The 13,678-nt window shown below is 38.7% G+C and overlaps 1 protein-coding gene across 1 annotated transcript in view; it reads left to right on the top strand.

The window, feature by feature from the left end:
• The first annotated feature begins 121 nt into the window (after positions 1–121).
• Positions 122–13,678, top strand: part of LOC127427555 (nidogen-1-like) — a 44,635-nt gene continuing 31,078 nt past the window's right edge. Inside the window, exons 1-2 of the mRNA XM_051675184.1 lie at positions 122–433; positions 11,085–11,384. Coding sequence (XP_051531144.1) covers positions 245–433; positions 11,085–11,384 — 489 coding nt within the window. The 5' untranslated portion in view covers positions 122–244. The remainder of the gene's footprint in view (positions 434–11,084; positions 11,385–13,678) is intronic.

Below are 13,678 nucleotides of genomic sequence, written 5' to 3' on the forward strand. Positions count from 1 at the left end.
TAATGAGGGGTATCTTAATTAGAGTCCCTCAGACAACATACCACCCCGCCAAACCCCCGTAACTGGCACCCTAAAATGTAAATATTTTGAGGGGCTCCGCCACCCCCTTCTAGATCCGCCCTTCATGAACTTCTTGAAACACCTCTGGAGTTCATGTGTTACTACAGACTGGAGCTTTAATGGGGACACACTGACCCCAGATCAAGTTTTATGGAAAATTAACGCTCATGTATGAGTTTTTAAAATGTCTCTTTTATGCATTGTAGGGGTTCTGGCTCTACTGGTGTCGGTCCAGTGTCTGACCCGAGATCAGCTCTTTGATTATGGGGTCCAGTTTGGCGATGAGATTCTGGAGTCTGGAACTGATTCCGTTCAAGAACTCGACCTGGACCAAACTCTGTTCTTCTTCAAAGGAAAGTTCAACAAAGTTTACGTAAGTTCTTTCTTTTGTTGTTTTTTCGCTTTTATTTTCTTAAACTTGTATATGTGAATAACTTTTGATTTTCTTTGTGCAGCACTTTTGTTTGAAAAGTTCTTATTAACGGAATTTGGTTTTTCATCAATTTTTGCCAGTATCAATTCATTATTGATACTGGTTAGTTCTATAATTGTTTTATTCGTTTTATTATTCCATCCTTTTTCAGTGGGTGGTCGCGTTCTAAATTAGTAAATAAATACATTTAAATGAAAGCAACAATTTTGCAATTTTTGTGTACAACTGAACCGATTATTACCGGAGTTTGGGAGATTTCATTATTTTAGTTGGCCTAATGAACGAATGAAAAATCATAATCTTAATACCTTATATTAAGATGATAATAAGAAGAAGAAAATGTGTTTAAAATGGACTACTTCTAAAACAAGCTCAGTTTCATGTATAGTTTGGTGTTTGCTGGAATTTTCTTAAATACTTTTGATCAAAGGAGCAGTATGGGATATGCTGTGTGATTACACATTGATTACATCTCTAAACTTGTTCTGATCTACTAAACCAGACATTGCTCACTGCATATCAGGATCTCATATCGACTTTTGCATATCAATGACCTCACCACATCCTACTCTTTGTCTTTTTGTTAAGGCTGTCTACAGTAAAACCCTCATGTGGAAAGAAAACAGAGGAGAGGGACATATTTTCTTTAGGTGTCTGTCTTGATGTAATTTCAATTGATACAGTATTGTCATTTGTTAAGGGGATGCTAAAGTTGTTTAAGTGAGCTCGAGAGATTTTAATGTTTAAAATGGATAAAATCAGTCATGTGTTGTTTAGTTTTTCTCTAAATAATCATATTTTATTTTCATGAAGTTGCTTAGTAGTTCATTATCCAATGCAATTCAAGCAAACCAGCTAATGAAGAGTTCCCACCTTGAGGACTGCACAGTTCTTTTTTTCTTCATTTTTTTATCCCCTTTTCTCCCAATTTGGAATGCCCAATTCCCACTTCTTAGTAGGTCCTCATGGTGGTGCGGTTACTCACCTCAATCCGGGTGGCAGAGGACAAGTCTCAGTTGCCTTCGCTTCTGAGACCGTCAATCCGCGCATCTTATCACGTGACTCGTTGTGCATGACACCGCAGAGACTCACAGCATGTGGAGGCTCATGCTACTCTCCACGATCCACACACAACTTACCACACGCCCCACTGAGAGTGAGAACCACTAATCACGACCACGAGGAGGTTACCCCATGTGACTCTACCCTCCCTAGCAACCGGGCCAATTTGGTTGCTTAGGAGTCCTGGCTGGAGTCACTCAGTACACCCTGGATTCGAACTCGTGACTTCAAATGTGATAGTCAGCGTCAATACTCACTGAGCTACCCAGGCCCCGGACTGCACAGTTCTTAAACATGAACCCCTGTGGTTTCAGCAGTTGTGTTCCACACTATTCATCAACATGTTGGTGAATTTTAACGATGTCATTGTTTGCCGAGCATCTAACGAGACTTCACCTACCTCCACCGTAGGAGCCAATCTGAAGGCAATTATCATTCGAAAGCAATTATCTGAACTATGTTTATCAAGATATTTCTCACCTAAGTTTGTTGTTCTACCAGCTAAGAAGACTCAACAAGAATGGCTAAGCAGTTTGATGTAATGTTTATCTGAAAGGGGTGCAGACCAGTGGTAATAACTGATAAATGAACTGAAAACTAAATCTGTAGGTGCTGCTTTCTACAAATTTCCTGGTTTTTGTTATAACATGTTACTTGAGTAAACTTTCCTTTAATTTTGCCCATGAATAATGTTTTTGTAGCGTTCCTTTTGTTTAAAATTTGTGAAATGACCTATTGACTTTGGAAAAGCCTCCAATTCACAATTAATTAGTGCAAAGCAGATTATTTCCAACCCACATGGAATTGGAACCCGCATAACTCTGCAGAAAGCTCTAATTATCAGTAGAATTGAAACACCCGTTATTTATAAAGTTCTACATATTCCCCTTGCATGTTCATTAGTTAAATATTTTGACTAACTTGATTTTGTTTTTATCTACCAATAAAGGCCACAGTACATTGCAGTTTTCCATGTGCTGGAATGTCTTGCGCACAGTATGCGTAACGCACATTTCGTCATCAACACAGTAAGGCGGACTGTGCCACATCCAGCCTAAAGGCCCTTCCTTTTTGTGCGTTCTGGATCGGATCACGCCCGGTCAACCATGTTGCCTTTCAAAGTATACATTTCTGACCACCGGCGAATACGAAGGCATTCTATGCATGCACACTACAACTGTTTTGTGATGCTCTACAGTCTACGGGAGGCGCATGCGCCAGTGATGCGCACAGACGAGGACTTTCTGCGTGTCGAGTAAATCTGGGCCGTATGCGGACAGTTCGTGATGATGAAATTTGTGTCACGCATACTGAGCGATCAGCAACGCAGAAAACCAAAGTATACTTTGGCCTTATTAATTTTTTTTGATGCGCAGACAGTCCTTCTGTCAGTCCCAGTGCACGATGTCGACACATACAGTACATCTCCCAAGTATCACAAAGCAGTCGTAGTGCACTTGCGTTGACCGCATCCATATGCACTCATGGTCAAAAGAGTATACTTTGAAAGACTCAACCGGAAAAACAAAGTATATACTAGCCTTAAGACTGTAGTATTCTTAAGCTTCATTTTACCCATTTTACAAAGATTAAATCCATTGAAGGGGGCCTGAGTAGCTCAGCGAGTATTGATGCTGACTACCACCCCTGGAGCCTCAAGTTCGAATCCAGGACGTGCTGAGTGACTCCAGCCAGGTCTCCTAAGCAACCAAAATTGGCCCGATTGCTAGGGAGGGTAGAGTCACATGGGGTAACCTCCTCGTGGTCACTATAATGTGAGGTTCTCGCTCTCAGTGGGGTGCGTGGTGAGTTGTGCGTGGATGCCGCGGAGAATAGCGTGAAGCCTCCACACGCGCTATGTCTCCATGGTAACGCGCTCAACAAGCCACGTGAAAAGATGCGCGGATTGACAGTCTCAGATGCGGAGGCAACTGAGATTCATCCTCCACCACCCAGATTGAGGCGAGTCACTACGCCACCACGAGGACTTAGAGCACATTGGGAACTGGGCATTCCAAATTGGGGAGAAAAAAACAAAATCAATTTTAAAGAGTTCTGCATGCAATAAAGCCACAGATTGGCTGGGCTTGATTATGAATCTGCCAAAGCAGTGTGTCTTTATATGCTATATGTCTGGCCTTATCTCTCCTCACATTTATTGACACAACCTCCCATTGGAATGACATATTCTATATGGACTCTTCCACTGATAGCAGATATATTCCCCCATATGTCTGGAGTGGGATGTTCCACAAAACACAGTTGTGAAGATTGTCAAGAACATTGACTTAATTTGGTTTCAGATAACAGCATCCTTTGAGTAACAGAATTTTTAAGTGCCTACTTGAGGAAACAGAGTTGCCATTGTATGTTTCCAGATGGATATGCAATGTCTTTGTGGGAATACTTGTTCATTCCCTCTGTGCTCGGTCTGTCTATGCATTGTTTAAGTTTTGCCCGAGGCTTCAGACCATCATCAATGCAGATCTGCATGATTTTGATTACTTCCCCTCTCTACAGACCAGCCGTTTATATAAGTACTAACTCCTTTCCTGCTGTGTCCCATTCAATTCTAAGAGCATTTACATTCCTGATTGAACTTATCAAACAAAGGTTGCCATGTTACCTGCTTTTAACACAATAAAAAAGGAGGAGAACACCTAATTGCCATCAGAACTTATTTTAATTACAGGATTAGGTTTTCGGTCTGAAAGTTTTTAACTGGTTTTGCTTCAGGACCCAGATTTTACTTTGGAAATCAAGTGGTGACTCAACCCAGTTCTAAAATAAAAGTCCCACAGAACTATCCCATTAAAAAAGGGGGTAGTTCACCCAAAAATTAAAGTTCTGTCATTGTTTACTCATGCTAAACCTCTATGACATTTTTTTATTCCACGAAGCACAAGAGTCAGACAGAGTGTTAGCCTCAGTCACTTTCATTGGATGGAAAAAGAATGAACTGAAACTGAATGGTGACTGAATGGTGACTGAGGCTTCATTTGTGTTCCATGAAAGAAAGTCGCACAGGATTGGAACAACATACTAGGAGTGAGTAAATTATTACAGGACTTTAATTTTTAGGTGAACTATCAATTTAAAAAATAAAATAAAAAAAAAACATCAACATGTATAATTTATTGATATTTTGTATTATTACTTAATTTAAAGGAATAGTTCACCCATAAATCTATCATTCTCATAATTAATCACACTCATGCCATCCCAAACTGATATGACTTTTTTCAGCAGAACACAAACCTATTTTGATGAATGTATGATGTGTGTTTGTCCATACAATGTAAAAACGTTCAAGCTCCAAAAACGAAATAAGGGCAGCATAAAGGTAATCCACACGACTCGAAAATGAAAATGCAACAATCTCTTTGATGTACACTGATACTGGGATTTGAGCAAACAGTTTTATAGTTCTGTATATAATTTATAGTGAATAAGGACTTAAATTTTGTATTGCTTCCAAAGACATTTATTGAAACCACCCGAGTTGTTTTTGGGTGAACTATCCCTTTAATATTTGATTAGTTGCATTTTACTTGCATTTAGCTTTCTTACCCTGTCAGAATAGACCTGTCACCCAATGCTGTAGGGAATTCTGTGAATGATTGTGCCTAGTGGTTTACCACAGTATACGGTTTAATTTACTTTCCTCCTCCCACAGTTCACTGCTCTCCCTCAATGAGAATTCTTTGCTAGGAATTCGACAGATGCATCAGGCCTCTCTTTGTTTCCTCTTCGATTCTTCTCTCCTGTTGCTTGTTTCCCGTACCCCTGCAGTCCAGGTCAGGGTTGTGTTGCTTTAGTTAGTGTGTTTAGAGGTCCTCCAGGTGTCTTTGATATCTCCTGCTGTCCCCTGAGGCGAAATGTGTGACCGGCCCTCTTCTCCCCGTGAGAAACAGCTGCAGGGACTGCCGGGGGTTGAACTACTCAGGATTCAAATCTACAGTGTGCTAGTTGATTCTGTTGCCAAATCTCCATTCTGGCTTCTTTAAAGGGATAATAAGTACAGAAACAGAGCTTATCGTAAAACATAGCTAAATTAATGCATTTTTAGTTTCCCAGCGTCATCGTTTTCCAGAGTATGTATGTACTAATAGAAAGCGTTTTCGAAACCCTCTGTTTTCGGTGGAGGAATACACCATTCTAGTGTGGATGAGAGGCATAAATGTAACAAAATTCATGTGTTTCAGTTTCCTAAGGTCATTGTTTTCCAAAGTATGCCAGAATGGAGGGCATTTTCGAAATGCTCTGTTTTAAGTGCCATTCTAGTGTGGATGAGATGTGTAAATGCAGTGTAATGTATGGATTTTCAGTTTTCTAGCATCATCGTTTTCCAAGGTATGTACTAATAGAGACCATTTTTTCAAAACCCTCTTTTTTTGGTGGAGGAATACACCATTCTAGTGTGGATGAGAGGCATAAACGTAACAAAATTAATGCATTTCAGTTTCCTAAGGTCATCGTTTTCCAAATGCAATGGAGAGCATTTTTTATTTATTTTTTTCTCCCAATTTGGAATGCCCAATTCCCAATGTGCTTTTAAGTCCTCGTGGTGGCGTAGTGATTCGCCTCAGTCCAGGTGGCAGAGGACAAATCCCAGTTGCCTCCGCGTCTGAGACCGTCAACCCGCGCATCTTATCACATGGCATTGCCACGGAGACATAGTGCGTGTGGAGGCTTCACGCCATCCACCGCGGCAACCACGCTCAACTCACCACACGCCCCACCGAGAACAAACCACATTATAGCGATCACGAGGAGGTTACCCCATGTGACTCTACCCTCCCTAGCAACCGGGCCAATTTGGTTGCTTAGGAGACCTGGCTGGAGTCACTCAGCACGCCCTGGATTTGAACTAGCAAACTAGCGAACTCCAGGAGTGGTAACCAGCGTCTTTTACCACTGAGCTACCCAGTCCCCCGAGCATTTTTAGAAAATCTCTGTTTTCAGTGGTGGAAAATGCTGTTCTAGTGTGTACATAGCTAAATGAATGCATTTTTAGTTTCCCAGCATCGTCGTTTTACAAAGTATGTTCTAATAGAGACCATATTTTAGAAACCCTCTGTTTTTGTTGGTGGAAAATGTTGTTCTAGTGTGGATGAGAGGCATAAACATAACAAAATTAATGCATTTCAGTTTCCTAAGGTCATCGTTTTCCAATGTATGCGGTAATGTAGAGTGTTGTCGAGACTCCCTGTTTTCGGTGGAGGAAACTGCCATTCTAGTGTGGATGAGAGGTGTAAACAGCAAAATCGATGGGTTTTTCCATTCTCTAGCATAACTGTTTTCCAAAGTATGCGGTAATGTAGTGTTGTTGAAAAGCTCTGTTTTCAGTGGTGAAAAATTATGTTCTAGTGTGGATAACAGGTGTATACATAGCTAAATTAATGCATTTGTAGTTTCCCAGCATCATCGTTTTCCAAAGTATGCTCTAATAGAGACCATTTTTTAGAAACACTCTGTTTTCGGTGGTGGAAAATGTTGTTCTAGTGTGGATGAGAGGTGTAAACGCAGCAAAATGTATGGGTTTTTAAATTTTCTAGCGTCATCGTTTTCCAAAGTATGTACTAATAGAGAGTGTTTTCGGTGTAGGAAAACATTCTAGTGTGAATGGGAAGCGTAAACACAGCAAAACGAATGTGTTTTCAATTGCTGCTGTTTATCACTATGTTTTTGAAAAAAAACAAAAAACCTTTTGTTTCCTACTTTTATTAATTGGATTGAGTATAAATGTATATGTTGTCACCCTAATTGAGATAATACTTTGTTTTTATGCCACACAATAGTACTGTTCTATATTTAAGATGATATTATGAATTTATAACTATATCTATATAACCTTATAGAACTTCTGTTTGCTGAGTTAAACATTATCATCTGACAGTTGTGTATTTAAAACGTTTTTCATCCTTTATCCTTTGCCATAAAATAGCTTCATTATAGTTAACTATATTTTGTTTGTAGCTTGTAATGTTGCTCACTACTTTTTTTTAAAAGAGTAGCTTGACTGTAGTTTAACTACAGCTTTCCCAACACTCCCTTCTGAAGCCATACGATAGCTTGTGTGAGGAGCAGAACTACATTTATGTGCTTATTTGGTGATTCGCAAAAGTAACAGGATGCTAGCCTTCGTAAACACCACTAAATATTGTCTTAACTTTGGGTGGGAAACTGACGTGCAATTTGAGATGTTCTTGTGTGGATTTGTTTGGCCTCTATATAGGAGATGTCTTCCATCAACTCAAGCTTCACAAAACTACAAATGACCCAAGATAAGTGTATGACCTGTCATACTAATCCTCTGAGAGAAACGTTTGTTTCAGCTGCCGCGGCTTCTATGTGTTTCTGTCAAGCTGTTCAGGTTCTGTTGGTGAATCTTGAGTCGAGACCTGTTGTTGGCTCACCTTGAAGATCCATCCATCTGCTTCAATCACTCATGTGCTCATCTCTTCAGAACTTACTCTTTTGAGTCACAGTTATCGGTCATTTCTCAACGGGGTTTTACTTTGCACTTTAGCAAAGAGCAGGTTAAGAAAAAAGATTTTGAGCATTTCCTGTATGCTCGGACTCTTGCACATCAGGTTAATGACTAGCAGACATGAAACACTGATTACGGCTGTTTGCTGGACACTGTTTGTTGTCACTTTGGTGTGAAGAACTTCACTCATCCTTTGTGTTGTGCTGTCAAATACTGGCCCTGAGGAGTTAGTCTCAGCTCTGTTCCAAAACCTAGTAAGCTGCCTACCTAGATAGCATTTTTAGGCATCATAGTCATTCTCCTGACGCTAACAGTATTCCATAAGGTACTGACTAATCGCCAAAGTATACTTCGGTTTTCCGTGTAGTGCTACGTCTGTGACACAGATTTCGTAATCAACACCGTACACACATACTGTTCGCGTTCAACCCAGTTTATCTAGACATGTGGTTAGTCCGTGCCTTTCCTCTGATGTTTCAGCCCAGTGGATAAAGAAATGGAAAAGACTTTCTTCGAACAGTAATGTTGTGTCATGTTACCTCTTTAGCACAGATCCCCTGCCGTTTAACTTGAAGAAGTTGCCAGAAACTCGTTAAGAAATAGCTTTTACACACACAAACACACTATAGCACATAAATAGAGTATAAATAGCACACAACACCTTTGAAAAGCTGATGGCATTCCACTGTAACGAGCAACATCGCTATTAGCAAAGTAAGATCAGAGAAAAGTGTGACTGTTTGGATTTATGAGGCGTCAGACTGTAAACGTAGGAAAACTTCCAATTATGTGCAGTTTTTATAATTACTGTACAGACAGTAAAACTATATTTTAGTGCAAGGATGTTAAAACAACATTTCTTACTAGAGAAACAGCAAAAAAAAAAAAATAAATAAATAAATAAAAAAAGACAACATGCTATTGATCATCGCTCTCTCTTATAGGCTATTATAGGCTATGCTTTTTGTTTTTATAAGAATGAAGCTTTTATCTACGTATCTTCCAATTCCAGCACTTTTACCACTGTGGAAAGCAACTTCTAGAAAGTAAAATCTTGTTAAACATTTTCCCACCACAGCATCATTTCCAGAACATCTCAAATGGTCTGTGCTGGAGATGATGCTGATTGCAATGACATTTTGAATGTATTGTAAAATAAAATTGCAGTCTCTGTTAAAACAAATTTCATACATAAAATTTTATGTGTCCTAAATGCACACAATAAAATGACAAAATGACAGTTTGATTGGAAATGACGGCCAATAAAAAGTGATATTTCCTTTTTTTTGTCTCATATTTCAAATCAAGCGTGCTCTTCACTCACACTTTTGTCCACTTGGTTAACAAGTACACTAACTTTTGAACAAACTTTATTAGGGGTGAAATTGTTTGGTGTTTTGGAAATGATGCCACAACTGTGGGATAGTCGTAATTTATGAAAAATTGATAGAAATCATTTTCACACAATAAATATTGAAATGGTTTCTGTTTATTTCACTGTTTGTTTAGATGATCAGAATTGTAAACATGTAATAATTAGTATTTCTATAATGTATTTTCATAGTTTAATGAAACTCCGGGTCTAAAGTCTAAAACAATCAAATCTAGACATAAAAAAGATTTGAAAAGTACAACAAATAAATGATAAAGGCCTAATGTAAAGTTTCAAAGTCAGTTTTAAAGAGACAAAACTATTTAACAAAAAGAAGAAAGTTGATATCTGTTTTTTTTTTTTATTTATACAAATCAACCCCTGGGACACGAAAGTGCCTGAAGTTTAAGAACATTTCTGAAAACGTAAATACAGTCAAATTTCATTAAAAATCAAATTTAACTAAAAACACTGATATATAGTTACATAAATAATAAATAACAAGTAAACTAGAATATGTGAGTGGTGTTCTGGGTGGTGGTTAGGGTGTTTCTAGGTGGTTTCTAGGGTGTTTTGGATGATTCCTGGTCATTGCTTACTGTCTTCAAACTGCCCACCCACAAGTTTCATCGTCCACCAGGTGAAAATCATAAGTCTGTCTGCTTAGAAAAGTAGAAGCACAACTCTCTTCAAAAAAGACACACGGATTGCATGTCATGTTTCACAGGATCATGGTAATGGCTCGTGAAATCATGTTTTCTCCAATTCAGGGGGCTGTTAGAAGAGTCTCGTCTGTTAAAGGGGTCCGTGGCTGGTTGTAAAAGAGGGTCAGGTTATGTTTAGATTTACCGGCCAATTAATTAGAGCAAACTCCAGCGGAGCTTTGAAACAGAACATCTCGGTAAAGCTTTTAACTCAGAGCGTTTGTTTACCTTAAAGCCTATTTTGAAATTGCAATATGTTTAACTAGCTTTCTCCCGTAACCTCCATGTCATCTTTATGATATTCTGGCCTCTAGATGCTGGCTCGGCCTTCAATGTAAGTCTAAGGGATGTTTTATCATCCACCAGGCAAAAAACATTCAGGCAAAGTACGATCACTTACTGTAGAAAGTATCACGTCTCCTCAACAAGACACATGATTTTAGGTATTATTCATGGCTGCGTTTCCCAAAAACATCGTAAGCCTAAGGAGATCACAGAGACCACTGCCGCCAATCAAATTAAGCTTGCGATGCTTTTGGGAAACGCAGCCCATGTCTGTTGTACAAATGGTGGAGGACGAGCTACACGCTGAACGTTTAATATTTAGTACTAGAGGTTTGTTTAAATCACTTTCCCTAAGAATGAGCAATAGTTATTGTGATGCACACCACTGCAAACACTACAAATTAATGTGCCTTACCTAGCGATGCACCAAATTATGAGCCGATACCAATAATAAAAACATTTATCTGCAATATCGGACATCGGGCAATTGTTGAAAAACATGATTAGGGCCGATTATTTCAATCAAATGAAAAAAGTAGTACCACCAAATTATCGGTATCAGCAGATGTTGTTCTAAATAATCAGATAGCTGTATTGGCATGCAAATTTTGTATCGGTGCATGCCTAGTCACACCCACTCTTTTCATAACATGGCATATTCTATACCTTCTGCAGGTCAGCACCAATGGCTTTATATCACTGGCCCAACCCACAGCAGAAACAGAGTATCTGGGGAAAATGCCAGCCAATTTTGGTATGATCGCGGCGTTCCTGGGAGATCTGGACACTAGCGATGGGATCGGGAAAGTCTATTTCCGGCAGGACAGAAGCCCAGATGTGCTCCAGAGAACGGCTGATCACATTAGCCAGGCGTTTCCTTCTGACGATGGGATCGAACCCACACATGCCCTCATCGTCACCTGGGAGAATGTTACGGCTCAAGGTGAACCAAGAAGAGATGAATTTTATTATACGGTACGTAAGTCTGAATTCATTTGATCATTTCAATTTATTTTGTCTAATGCTTGTTTTTGTATGATGCACATTGTTCCAAAGCAGCTTGACAAAACAAATGTGGCTTACTAAATGTAGTCCTCCTGAATCCATTGCAAATTCGGTTCTGACTCTATTGTGGTGTGACACACCCTCTTTTCACCATCCAATCAATTATTGATAGATTAAATCAAGTCTCGTCCTACATGTTTTTTTCTTATTAACCCTTATGTTGTGTTCCGGTCATTTTGACCCAGACGACTTTTTTCCTTATGAATATATGTTTGTTTTTTTCACTTAATCCAATTGGAATAAAATTTCTTGACTTTGTTCACATATGGTATCTGAAAACACACACACAAAAATTGGACCATTTTCTGTACATTTGTATTATTTCACTTTGTTACATGGTCAAATATGACCGGCCATTGGAAATGAATGGATTAGACTACAAAATACAGAAATATTAAGTGTTCAGGAGCATCCCAATCCTTTGATGAGCACATATGTGGATGTGTGTTTGCACACACAAAGTCCTCGGACATGTGCACAAACACACACACAAACACACACACCCACACACACACACAAAACACACACACTCACACACTTTTGTGCGTCATCTTTCCATGTACTGTTTATCTCTTTTCACCCATTCTTGAGGTACAGTATATATCCAAGGTATATGGTCTTATTTTCTAGGGGTATACACGTTTTAAAATGTCTTGTAGGGCACTATGTATCCCTCTCCAATAGTCTTTGATAATGGGGCAATTCCAAAAATATGGTAGTGGCTTGCATTTTGCTTTCCACAGATTCTCCAGCAAACAGGAAGGTTACTATGATAATGGGATTTCTGAGAGGGTGTAATAAAATACCTTGTCAGGTTTTTCCAACCAAACTCCCTCCATTTCTGTGAACTGGTGCACTTCCATTGATACCTCCATATTGCTATCCATTTTCCTCAGATATAATCATCCCTCCTTCTTTTTCCCATTTTGTTTTAATGTAAGAGGTCGAATGTATTTTAAGATTTAACAGACTTTTATATATGCATGAAATGATTCTACTACCAATATGTGAGTTATATGCTTTTCTAAACAGTTCTATCATATATGCACTCGCCTCGGTCAAATTGTTCACCTTCATATTAACATAATGTCGCATCTGCAGGTATCGATAAAAGTCTTGTTTTTCTAGTGAGTGTTTCTCTTTAAGAGTTTCAAAACTGGGCAGTGTGCCTTCTTTCATTATATTGCATAGAACTGTTATTCCTTTAGCTGTCAAATCCTTAAATCTAGTATCCAATTAAATCGGTGTAAAATCTGAGTCATATGCACACCATTTAAAAGTACAATATCTCCCTCTAGTTTATATTCTTTTACAATAGTTTTCCATACTTCAAGAGTCCATTTCACCCATGGGTTATCAATAGTATTTATATGACTTTGTAGGTTGTTACCCACCAAGATTGCCTGTATGGGGATGGAGGGTATTTTCTCTTCAATGTTTATCCATTGAGCCTCATATGATGGGTTGCACCAGCATATCACCGCTCTCATCTGTGCCACAAAATAATAATCTCTAAGGGAAGGTAGGCCCCATCCCCCCTTTTCTTTGGCTAATTGTAAGGTTTTGTGATGAACCCTAGGTCTTTTACCCTGCCATATATAGCATTTTGTCCCATTCATTGAATTTATTTTGGTTAATCTCTATTGGTAGGGTCTGAAATAGATATAACAATCTGGGCAATATATTCATTTTAATAGATTCAATCCTTAAACTGAGACTAGAGAAAGGAATTAAGCTCCACCTTGTTATATTTTTTCTCAGTTTTTTTATGTATAGGCAAATAGTTGCATTCTGATAGTTTAGCAAGAACTTTTGGCATATTGATGCCCAGGTATTTAAAGGACTCTGTTTGACATGCTAAGGGGGATCTGCTTTCAGTTTCTCTTGGTGGGCTATAGTTTTATGAAAGTAATTTAGTTTTACCTATATTAATCTTGTATCCTGACAATTGACCATATTGTTCAAATGATTGCATCAGTTTAGGTAAAGAATATGTTGGTTGCCTTAGATCAAAATATCATCTGCATAACAGGCCAGTTTATGCTCTGTCCCTTTAATATTAATTCCCTTGATATCTTCATTTTGTCAAATATATGGCTCCAGATATAATGCGAAGAGTAGCGGTGACCATGCACAACCCTGTCTCAAGCCCCTTTCTAGAGTAACACTGTTTGATAAATATCCACTGATTTTAATCCTGGTAG

The sequence above is a fragment of the Myxocyprinus asiaticus genome, chromosome 37 (assembly GCF_019703515.2).
Source record: "Myxocyprinus asiaticus isolate MX2 ecotype Aquarium Trade chromosome 37, UBuf_Myxa_2, whole genome shotgun sequence".
NCBI lineage: Eukaryota > Metazoa > Chordata > Actinopteri > Cypriniformes > Catostomidae > Myxocyprinus > Myxocyprinus asiaticus.